Consider the following 12,315-nt stretch of genomic DNA (forward strand, 5'->3'; position numbering starts at 1 on the left):
ATAGAGATGGTCTTTAAATTATTTTAACGTGTATAATGTGTTAGATTGATGTTTAAATTATTTAAACCGTTTAATACATTTTAATTTAAATATAAATCTGAAACATTATTTGACATATGTAAAATAAATTTAATATCATTATATTAAAATAGCTATATTCATATTTTTAAAATTTAAAATAAAAAATATATTAAAATTTAAAACGATAAGAAATTCTAATTTTATGTCTAAATAAAAAAATTCTAAATTAAAAAAAATACAAAATATTTAACCCTTTGTTTTTTTTTTCTAGACTCGTACCAAAAAGATTCATTTGTACGAAACTTTAACCAAATAAAGAAAAGTTTCATTCACCTATGTCTATGCAAGTTCTTTTCCTCCTTGCATTTATTAGATAACGTATCTCCTATATACGTCAACCATTATTATTATTATTTGTCATATATTAGAAATTCAGAACCCTGTCTTTATTTCCTCAACTGTGTCGGTATAGCAAACAAAATGTTGGGTGGGTTAGGGTTATGGGTTTTATTTTGTAACTCTGTGAAATGGGGGACTCAAAATGCCATTGCCTCTTTCTATATATTTTTGTTGATATTGCTGTCTGTTGCGAAATTAACATTTGTATTGGTCAGGAACTAAAATTAGGATAAATTATTTTACTTCTTTGCATTTATATATTTACGACTTATCTCTTTTATATTTTATTTTAACTAAATCCTTTTCCAATTTGAATTAAAATTAAAAAGTTCTTACACAATTAGTTTGGTTAGTTAATAAATATTAAATTAAAGTTAATTTAAGGAAAAATGAGATATTTTAATTTTTTCATTTGGTCCAAATTTTGAATAGCTCAGAATGGAAAAGTAGTTATTTTTAAGTATTTAATACGCTCAAAAGTTGGGATTTGAATTAAATAATAAAAATATTAATACAAAACTTAAACAAAATAACATTATTTATAAGTTATAACAATGGTAGAGAAATTTCATGTCACGAGAATATATATATATATATATATATATATATATATATATATATATATATATATATATATATATATATATATATATATATATATATATATATATATAAACGCTGTGTCCTGAATACCTCTGCCTAGATGGGAACACATTTGAGTAATATTTTTCATTTGAGAAAACCCATATCTACAAGTCCATTAATTTAAAAAATTAAAGATTTATCTTTCTACTAAGTTTAAGTCAAATATATCTGTATAATATTTGAAAGTTAGAATTAATATGAATAAATATTTTCTGTTTTGCTTTATATATAGATTTTGAGTTTAATAATGTAGTTATTGGTATAATTTCTTACATGAAATAAAAAAAATACTTAGTATAACTTTTACACTAAAGTAATCGTAAATAATATTTTTTTTCAAAAAACAAAATTGCCGTTCTGCTGAGTTTATTTCACATTATCCAGTGGACATTGCCAATTTTGATTACAATGTATTCTGTCTTTGTAATTTCGGAGTTGATTCAGATAAATTTGAAGAGAGAACAAAAAATGGAAAGGATTTTGAATTTATACATAATGTAATTTGTATAATTTTTATATTATAACTCTCTAGATCTTTATTCTAAATCTGTGTATGAAGTATGCACAGAAAAGTTTTTTTAAAGCATGTCTTTTGCTAATATTCATTAATTAGTGATCATCGTTTAGAAAAGAAAGTAAAATTGTTAAAATATGAGCACATAGGTGTACAATATTACTGAGCAGAGGTATATATAATGTTCTAGGAGGGTGTTGAGATATTGCTGTATAGCCAGCCACCTTCCACATGAAATTCAAACGGATCCGAGGCCATAGCAGAATCAAACATAGGGACATTGATGTCAGATAAAGGATCGTAACTGTTACCAATGCTCAACAATCGCTCCTTTTCTTCTCTAATCTCTGAGATCCGTGTTTTTATCGAATCCAACTGTGCCTTCAGTTCCTCGATCATCTTCTGTAACTCATAAATAACTCCAGCACTCCCATAAACTGGATCTCTAACCCTTGCTATGGCCTCGTACACCATGGATTTAACTGCATCACCTCTCTTTGCTTCCTCAACCCTCTACAACAACAAACAATACGCATATTTTAGTTAAAGAAACTAATTAGATAAACCTTTTGCTACGAACAAAATGGATGCATCATTATATATATCTCACCTGAATAATTTTGACAACGTTTTTAGCACCGAACACTCTATGCACTAGAGCAAAATTCTCAACTTCATCGGTTGGGAAATACGGAGCGAGTACGCACTTACTCTCACATCTGCGGCGTAACATTCTGCAAGCTGCGCAAGGTTGAAGTTGCATACTCGTCTTTGCCTCATCAGCATGGAAAGGTGCCATGAAGAAATATTATTAGTGTCATAACTCAGTATAATCAAGGTTATATATGTAGAAGATGAAGTTGTTATAATAGGAAAAGCAGAGAAGTTCTTGCTTGTGTATGTGCTACCTTTTCAAAGGTTAAGTGCGAGGAAGATGCAGAGGCGGCCACAAAAGACAGATTTTGAATGACGGTAAACGTAAAAGTATATACATAAAAACAAGAACTTGAAAACATTCTGTGACTTTTGTACATCTCACTGTTGGGACAGGGGACCTAACACAAATGGAAATAAGACCAAGCAATACAAATTCCCACGTGGCTACGCCAAACTCCAACTACATTGGAAGGAGCTAAAAATCAGAACACCGTCAGAAGTTTAAATGTTTTGTATAATAAACTTCATTGTTTTACCCTAAAGAAATGTTGAAAAAATATATAAAATATATATGGCATGTCTTTTGAATTTTGGACATACATAGCATACGTCAAATGTATAGGGGTGAATTCAAAGTAGGAAGTGTAAAATGTCTTACCATGCACATTGCGATATAACATATTAATTTCTTTCAGTGGTTTCTGTCCTTGAAAATTGAAAAGAAAAAACAAAAGCGTTAGCTAGCTTTGGTTGACAGGTAGCGTTTTATGAAATCATCACAGCCAAACTTTGACTGCAGTGGACCGCAACTGCAAAATATAAACGAAACAAAATCTTCAAAACCCTTCTTGTCGGTGCTCGCAAGCTAGGGGCCAGTCATGCTAGATCTTTAACTGTGAAGTTACGTGTGTGTGTATATAAAATGTGCACACAGTGCGCAAAACCTGTCTAATTTTCTTCTTTTTGTAAAAAAAGAAAAGAAAAGAAAAAAGAATGTCTATCATATGCAACAAACCAACACATACCCTATAACAAAACCTGTAAAACTTTCGGGATATTTGAAAGGGCAAAGATCATGAATTTGTAAAAGAGTAAATATTTTCCGTGGTCTGGATGTTCTCATAAATTCGGTGCTCTCTGGTCTTTTCCTTACTTTTCAATATTTTATAAGGCTTTTAAGAACATGTTGGGTGAGTTTAGTATTTGTATGTACAAAGACCATTCATATGAAATGGATGTGATAATGCGCATAAGTAGGGAAAACCTTGTTTCTTATTCAAATGGAGGAGGAAATGTTTCATTCCTATAAAAGTTTTTGTCGTATAATCCTATCTTCCAATGTGACACTTACACACAAGAGGAATATGATATTGTATTTTATATATTTTTACTATATAAAATTATTATTCTCTATTTTGTTATTATTGTGAATTAATATTAATTAATAAATTATATTATTTGTTAATATCAATTATATTGTACAATTGTTATTAATTTATAAATAATTATATATTCAGTGGCAGAGGATAATGGTAGCAGAGGAGGGCCATGACCCCCCAAATTTAGAATTTTTTTATGATATGTATTTTGATTTTTTTATTATAAATATTAAATAAAATATTCTTTTCTTTTATAAAAATAATAATTAATGGTAATAAATAATAAAATATAAAACCATACATAATAAAGAATAAAAAGATTTATCAAGATATTTTTATTATTTTTTTATTATAGTTTGAGTTTCTCACAAATTGTTCTCAACTTTCATTCTTACCTGTTTTCGTTTTCTTTTGTATCTGGAAAGAAAAAAATATTTTATTTTTGCTCTTATTTCTCCTTTGTTCTCTTCCATTCTCGAGGAAGTAAAGAAGAAGGTAATTCTTTCATCTCACTTGATGGTGAAATATTAGTTTAATAATTTATTTAATGAACCTCTTTTATATTATTTTTTTATGTTATGAACATAGAAGAAAAAGTATTGTACTATGTGTTTTTTATAATCAGATTTTAATTGTGGTTCCATTATATGTCTATTTTCTTTTGTTTCTCAAGAGAAAAAGATCTATTATTTTTGTTCTCATATCTTAGTTGTTCTCTTCTATTCTTGAAGAAATAAAGAAGAAGGTAATTATCTTTTGTCTCACTTGATAGTGAAATATTAGTTTAATAATTTATTTAATGAGTCTATTGTATATTAATTTTTTATTTTATGAACATAGAAGAAAATGGATTGTACTCTGTGTATTTTATAATTGGATTTTAAGTGTGGTTTGATTATCATCGATTTTTCTTTTGGATTTTAAGTGTGGTTTGATTCCCCGCTAATGATGTAGCTTATTGTTATACTAAGTTATATATTCATTTTTACGGTATTAATGCCAATAATTAAATGTATAAATTTTGGATGTATTATTTTGGCTCTCCCAACAATGTTGGTCAAGATCCGCCATGGTATATATTGGATTTCTAATGAACGATCGGTGATGGATTGAATTGTTCAGTGTAAACAATATGTGACTGTGATGAACTTTGACTGTTCAGTAACCTGTTGAGAGGTCTTGGTATCTACCGATAAGGATATAAAACTAATATTCATTAATCAGTTTTAATATAGAGAAATAAGACATTAGATTTTTTTTTTCTTTTGCATGCATTCAGTCTTTTGGCAACCAAGAAGATAGCAGTATTCTCTCACACGCAGTTCTAATACCATTCTTCTATCTACATTATTCCTAATTGCTAATCAGGTAGCTTCCCGTATTGGGAACTGCCCCGAAAAAACTTGGGATAATTTATTGTATAAATCAAGATTTATCTCTTTGTATTTCTTTCTTTCTAGTATCATACTTTCTTGGTGTCTTTCTATTATGATTTATGATTCTCTTATTATAATGTTTCTTTGAAATTAAGTTTTTTCCAAATCAGTATGAATCCCACTTATGTTTGTTGAGATTCTTTTATGAAATTGACATTAATTCTAATTATATTTTTCCTAAATTAATATAACCCTACATTATGAACTTTAAGAATTTTGTATTTTTCACTATATATGGTAAAATTTGTAAATTGTTATGGATTTTATATTGGACTGCATTACAAATTTCACTGCACGTAATGAAATAGTTGAATAATCTTGAATTGGAATAAAAATTAGAATATTCTTGTTGTGAGAAATCAATGAATTAAAAAGATTAAAAATTGAGAAGTGTTTAGATGAATCATTACGTAAAAATGGTTTAAGTAAAAGAAATGGAAAGGTTTTTTTTATTTAATTAAATATAATAATTTATAAATAAAAAAAATTAATTTGATACTCCTGAATTTTTTTTACCAATTTCGTCACTATCAATATATATATATATATATATATATATATATATATATTTTTTTTTTTTCTTGAAAAAAAGAAGGAAAGTAATTTGAAGGGAGTGATGAAGGTGTAAAAGTGCAAAATGAGTGTATTGTGTAAGAATTCATTGTGCTATGCGGGAAATTGAGTCTAATGATATTCAGATGAAGTTGGTTTGGCAGGGATGGGAAAATGGCGAAGGTTAAAGGGGTTTGTAGAAGAATTTCAAAGTGTAAACAGATATTGGAGAATTTAGATGGGAAAGTGCACATGTGAAAGGAATATTAGGATACCCTTTGAATTCAATAACAAAGAACATTCGTTTGCCGCTTTATAATACTCACTCTAACTCCTTCTCTTTGCATGTTTCTGTTGTTTGCTATGAAACTGTCTCCCCAAAAACAGAAATTTAATCATTCCCTCCCAAACAATAAATTCATCAACCCGTCAAACAAAAATAATGGTCTTTATGTTATTCATATATCCAGCAGCAAAAGATTTTGCAACAGGACAACAGCAACCAAATTTAATTCAAACCAATTAGCGTATCTATTAAGGATTATAGGTTGTGACAGCACAAGAACTTGTCTTCCCCATAAAATCTCCACTGTCTCAAGAACTTGTCATAGGAAAGAGTAGAAGAATCATGAAGAATATAGAAGTATGCAGTATCATTCAGTCAAAACTCAACTTATCCAAGATTACACTATCAATAAGAAAAAAACTTCCCTCGCTAATGACCAAATCGTCCCAAAAGAAAAAAATAATCATCACGGCCACACCACCAACTACGCCATTATTAAATTTGTGTAGGGGTGCCAAAATTGACAATGTAGTTATATCAGTACTTTCACCCCTAAACAAACCATTTTTATGACTCTATGGTGATGAAAAAAAACCTATAATCTATTCTGTCCAATCCACAGCAAAGAAATCTTGAACACTGTTATCTCGTGAAGATGTCATCTGCATATATTTATAGCAAATACATTTGATTTTCGAAGCACTGGTCTAAATGTATTGGCTGCTCATCCATTTCGGCACCAAAAATTCGTGACTTCTAAATGCAACGTTACATATTCAATCTTTGACATTGTAGTGTGGAATTACGAAATCTAATCTAAAATCTAAAACTCATATTGGAAAATTGAAATTTAATATCAAACGAATTAAAAATTGAGCTAAAAATAATATAAATATTAATTTTTAATGGCTGTATCATACTTATTTGTCAAATTGTTAGAGACATCTCACCTCTTTCAGTAACCTTATTTATGGTAAATTGTCCATCTATTTATATAACTCATATTTGATTGCGTTCTGCTTTTAAAATCTTAATAAATAGTATTTGGTTGGAGAAGGGGGGCTTCATCCTCTATAAATTAACATAAGTTCATTACCTACTTATAGTTATGTTTGGACTGCTTAGTTCACAAAACATACCAGTATATACGTTTTAAATTAAAAAAGTATAATATTAGTTGTCATATGCATTTACAATTAATGAATCATATCGTTCAAACGTGTTTTTTATCTTAATTTTATTAATTTTAGATAGATTTAAGATTATCTTAATGTAGTTATTTAATTTTACCAAATTTTAATTAACTTGTATTATAAATTGCGAGTATTTTTTTTTTATTACAATATAGACAAAGCAATAATTTCGCATCAACACTTTCAAGATCAATTATACTAAAATTAGAGAGAGAAAATGTAAGATCATATGATAATTAGTTATTACATCAATTCATTTATTTCTAAATTTGTCCTTTTTTAACAAAAAAAATAATAATATTTGTATAGAGGCGATAATTAAATCCAACAAGAAAATTGTTAGGGTGTATTATTGATGCTTCCGTAAGCCATTTTAATATTCGCAGATCTTAATCGAAAAAAAAAATGATATTCATATCAGTGACACAAGTGTTTTTCCAGGAATGATACACACTGATTACTATTTCACTCAGCTTCTCTCACACGCATCCATTAAACACATCACTTCCTCTTGCATAAATTTCGGCGACTTTAGGCAAAGGTGTTGTCATTAAGTTGAAAATAGAAGAAAAGAATATTCAGAGTAATTATTAGAACAACATAATTTTTACAATCTCCTTTTTTTATGCTACTATACTTTACTATTTAAATTGACAAAAAACTTAAATATTGTTAAATAGTTTATATACAATAAGGATATTTAAGATACCTTGATTTGTATTACAACAGAAACTCCATGCTTGTCACTAATAACTGGATCTCTTCCATGGGTTTTACAATAACAAATCTCAATAATTGATAATCATCATTCAAGATTGGGAGTTGCTTTAATTTATAATATATAAATGTAGTTTTCTATTTTATAGACGAACTAGTTGCACGTTTCTTTTCTTATATGCGTCGAAGTTCATATGAACTTTAAAACAGATACAACAACTTTAGAAGAGGAGTTTCTATTCAATATTATAAATTTAATATATATAGTCATTGTGACTCTTGTATTATGTTTTCAAGAGATTAGGGTGATTTTAGTATTATGCTATATCTCCATTTTTTTTCCAATGTGACAATTCTCATAAATTATTAAGTACGATTATTAAGTTTAATAAACATTTTTTTTTCATTTTCTTATGTTTGAATATTATTTACGCTGTATTTTACACAAATTGTGTAATACAATAAGTCTGTACTTTTCCTTCTCGGGAACTCAAAACTTCACAGATATTTATCAATCGTTAAAGTTAAACCTACTACTTTAAGTATTTTCGAATTTCATGATACTAGTTTTCTTTTTACATGCACACTCGTAAGATTGATTATGGTGTAATCTAAATTGTAGCGATGAGGAGCTAGAAGGTAAGCACGTGAGAAGCTAAGTTTCAAACATCTTCGCTGGAAGTTTATCTCACTTTCTAACATAGTAAGATATCTTAGTTTAATAGTGCACAATTTATAATTATAATATGACATTATTGAACCTAACTCCTTCATAGCTTATAGTCTCTCATGCACAGCCAAAATAGCCATGTGCACTCCTCACATACAATCACCTATTAACTAAATGGGCAATTATGTTCCTCACTCACACACTCGCTGTAAAGGGAAAAAGTTTTGATTCCTCATCTAATCATCTTCATAATATCTATATAAACATAATTTAACTGAAAATCAAAACTAAAATTGTGGAATTGAGAGCCAATAGGTTAATCTATGCTCAATCATTGCTCAGAAATGGGAATCATTATCAAATCTTCTACTTAATCATCACATCAGTTAATTAACTTCATAAAATTGTGTGAGAAACAGTTTTATAACATTGTATATATATACGAGTGACCAAACCAATGTTCACGGGTCATTCAAAAAAGCCTCTAATTATTAATTCCATCAATAGATTAGAAACTACTACTCTATAATTAAGATAATAATTTTGATAAGTGTTAATTAATAACTCAGAAAGTTATCGGGATTAATTAATCAACGCTGATGAAGGAATAAATAATACAATGCTCACATGCTTGCTAGAGCAAACTTTATTTTATAACTTCCAACCATATATTTTACCATTATTTCTACATCTACACCAATAAAGATTGGGCAAAAGAATCTAATTCATCCGCAGGTTTCTCTTCATCCTTCAAGAGCTGCAAGTACTCTTCGTAGAGCTTTTGTAGCGTACCATGATCAGTGTGAACATCATCGGAATGACATTCCACGTAAGAGGAAGTGTTGACTAGGTCATGGTCTTCGCCGAAGAAAATCCCAACCCCACCATTGTCTCCTTCGTTTCCTACACCCCAAACCATGTTTACCTCTCTTGCTTCCTCTTCTGGGCTCTGAACTTTCTCCTGGCTCGTCGATGCACTACCTGAATTCGAATCCAGGGTGAAGGTGCTCTCCGTCCGAGGCACACACGACAGAGCCTTAACCCTCACGGCTTTTGGTAGATAAACTAAGGTTTTCTCCGAGGTCGCTTTCTTATTCTCGTGCTTTTGCTTGTTCTTCTTCTTGCCCTTCTTCTTCTCTGGTGGTACGGTTAACCTGTGGTGCGTCTTAGGATCAGTTCCTTGATTTCTCAGCTTCTTGCTAAGATGGGTATTCCAGTAATTCTTTATCTCATTATCTGTTCGTCCTGGTAATCTTCCAGCAATGAGGGACCATCGATTTCCTAAAAGTGAATGCATTCTAATTATGAGATCGTCTTCTTCTGGGGTTATGTTTCCTCTCTTTATGTCTGGTCTCAGATAGTTCATCCATCTCAGTCTGCAACTTTTTCCGCATCTCAGAAGACCTGCATCAACCACCAACCATCATTATCTAACTCAAAAACAAAACTAAAACACGCTGTGTCTATCGTACACTTAATTACCATCTTCATATTTGTGGTAATTAAAATCAAACTCACTTAATTAACTCAGATGATTGAAGGTGGGGGACAACTCGAGTTAATATGTTACCGAGAAAATATAATTTTTGACAGCTATCACGTTGTCCCCACTATACCCATGTTTAAAAACGGAAAAATACATGAGATAAATTTTATTAACCTTATTTGTAAAAATAACGCGATTAAAAAAATTTAATAGAATAAGGACAATCAGATGTAATGGTGTAACAGAGAACGAAAGATGCCATTTAACATACTCATCAGGAACATATTATATAACGAAAGTTTGACGATGATAACAAGGACAAGAAAAGTAATAATAATAAAGATAGGAGAGTAAGGAAAAGAAGAAACAGGAAGATGTTGATTTCAGATTAATATATTAAAAAGGGAGAAGCAGAAGCAGAAGAAGATGAATGAAGAACATTGACATGGAAGATGAAGATGAAGATGAAGCAAGATTATGTATATATACCAGCTCTTTTTGGCAGTGATCTCCACTGGCCTTCTCCATGAGCTTGAATATACTTAGTGAGCAATGCATCTTCTCGTGGAGTCCATGGACCTCTGTGCAACCCTACTTTGGAGCAACAAGGAGCTCTACCCATCTTCTTCACAGAAACAAAAGAAACCAGAGTCACCTTGAAGTGGTGGATGGAGAGAGATCCAGAAGGTTCTCTACCTCGTAACGAGGAAGCATAGCATAGCTTCTCAGCTTCTCAACACCATACCCTCCTTTTAAATACCACGTTTCTTCTCTTTTAAAATAATATATTTGTTTTATTCCATGGACCACGACAAATCTGATACATGGTTGTTGAATTTTAAATTCATTATTTAATTGAAACTTGAAAGCCAACCAGCATTAACCCCTTCTCTTATCCTATTTCTCACCTCAGATTTGTTCATAATTCTCTTTCACAAGTTACATAGTTTAAAAATATTAAGATTATATATATGTATATGCTTTTAATAAAACCATTGCTTAATTAAATACTTTTACCGCAAAATGGCTATGCGTTTTATTTGGAAGGTTGTGATCTGTATAAATAGAGTAATGCTATTCTAATTAATTAATTTGTAAATATAGATCCGTGCACGAAACTCAACGACCTTTCTTCTATCTGTCTTTCTACCGCATGCTTTTCTCTTATTGCTTTTACATGCATTTATATTCTTGGGACTTGACGTGAACCTATTGGACATGTCGATGGAAGACATTGTAAGTCAAAAATATGTCTCGTAAACTTCTTCTATTAAGAGATTATTATGGCCGTCCAATGGCTTCAACTATTTTGCCCTAACCCTATTTTTTAAATATTTCAACATACTACAAAAATCAATCTTTTTTTTTAAATAATTAAACCCTTGTGCACTACTTTTTATAAGCTCTTACACTAAAATTTATCACTTCCACATATATAAAAGTTAGAACTGTATGCGTCGACGTGTGCATGAATTGAATTCATGCGATATTGTTGACTTTTGGATTGACCAGAGATCCACACTGTGTTTGTTTCCCCTTATAAAAAACTGTCGGTAAATTATGTCAAAATTCTTTTTATTTTTATTTTTTACGTAAGTAGCATTATCAATTGCTGTTGGATTTTAATTTCAGAACATATTTTCACACTTGCTTGTCGGTTAAAGGAATTCGTCGAAATTTCAGAACATATAGTATTGACGTATTAATATTAATTAATGTTGTACAACTTCATTTATGTGGAGTAATCCCTTTGTTTGTTTGTTTCTATTTTTATTCCATTTTGACGTCTTTACATTTTTTTTGGGGATGAGGTTATTTTTTCACAAGTAACAATATATTAAAAAATATGGCTAGTATTTATAACAATTCTGAACAAAATTAAATAAATATACAAACACAAAAAGTTGTAGTTATAGTTCCCCTGTTTGACTCAGTTGTATATATATAATAATATTTAACATAGTTGGAGGGAGTCCATTTGTTTGCTGACTCCATTGTAGTGAATTCACGAATAATATTTAAAAAAGACACTTGGAAAAATTCCATTTTGTTCTTTTCTTTTTACTGGGTACTGTACCAAAGTAGAATGGAATTAGTCATTGATGGAATAAAGAAATCAAATCTGGATTTGTTGCCATTGCAAAGGAATGAAGATTTGTTATTTAATTAAGCAGTAACAGCTGCAAACATATCAAAGCATCTAATAATGACTTTGAATAATCGTTTTATTTTCTGGCTACGTTGAATTGGTTGTGTCTTCTTTCCCCTTGTAACAGGTTAATACAATATTAATTAGTTGCTAAGAATGAGTATAAGGATTCGATCTCATGGCAAGTATAAAGCCTAAAGCTTCAGCGTAA

At 29.9% G+C, this 12,315-nt stretch overlaps 2 protein-coding genes across 2 annotated transcripts; both read right to left on the bottom strand.

Annotated features, from left to right (window-relative positions):
* Positions 1–1,765: 1,765 nt before the first annotated feature.
* Positions 1,766–2,378, bottom strand: LOC114188553 (LOB domain-containing protein 1-like). Its single transcript, XM_028077126.1, has 2 exons — positions 2,190–2,378; positions 1,766–2,092 (listed from the first exon to the last, which is right to left on the bottom strand). Exons 1-2 carry the CDS (start codon positions 2,376–2,378, stop codon positions 1,766–1,768), a joined length of 516 nt encoding a protein of 171 aa, XP_027932927.1.
* Positions 2,379–9,042: 6,664 nt separating this feature from the next.
* On the bottom strand, positions 9,043–10,699 carry LOC114188238 (transcription repressor MYB6-like). The gene is made up of 2 exons (XM_028076806.1): positions 10,445–10,699; positions 9,043–9,873 (listed from the first exon to the last, which is right to left on the bottom strand). The coding sequence occupies exons 1-2, from the start codon at positions 10,575–10,577 to the stop codon at positions 9,161–9,163; spliced, it is 846 nt and encodes a 281-aa protein (XP_027932607.1). The 5' UTR covers positions 10,578–10,699; the 3' UTR covers positions 9,043–9,160.
* Between the last annotated feature and the right edge of the window lie 1,616 nt (positions 10,700–12,315).

Source organism: Vigna unguiculata, chromosome 6 (assembly GCF_004118075.2).
Source record: "Vigna unguiculata cultivar IT97K-499-35 chromosome 6, ASM411807v1, whole genome shotgun sequence".
In the NCBI taxonomy this organism is placed as follows: domain Eukaryota; kingdom Viridiplantae; phylum Streptophyta; class Magnoliopsida; order Fabales; family Fabaceae; genus Vigna; species Vigna unguiculata.

Coding starts and splice junctions, on each gene's coding strand:
- LOC114188238 (XM_028076806.1), bottom strand. CDS start 10,577: ATGGGTAGAGCTCCTTGTTGCTCCAAAGTAGGGTTGCACAGAGGTCCA. Junction 9,874..10,444: donor ATCACTGCCAAAAAGAGCTG/GTATATATACAT, acceptor TGGTTGATGCAG/GTCTTCTGAGATGCGGAAAA.
- LOC114188553 (XM_028077126.1), bottom strand. CDS start 2,378: ATGGCACCTTTCCATGCTGATGAGGCAAAGACGAGTATGCAACTTCAA. Junction 2,093..2,189: donor ACGTTGTCAAAATTATTCAG/GTGAGATATATA, acceptor TTGTTGTTGTAG/AGGGTTGAGGAAGCAAAGAG.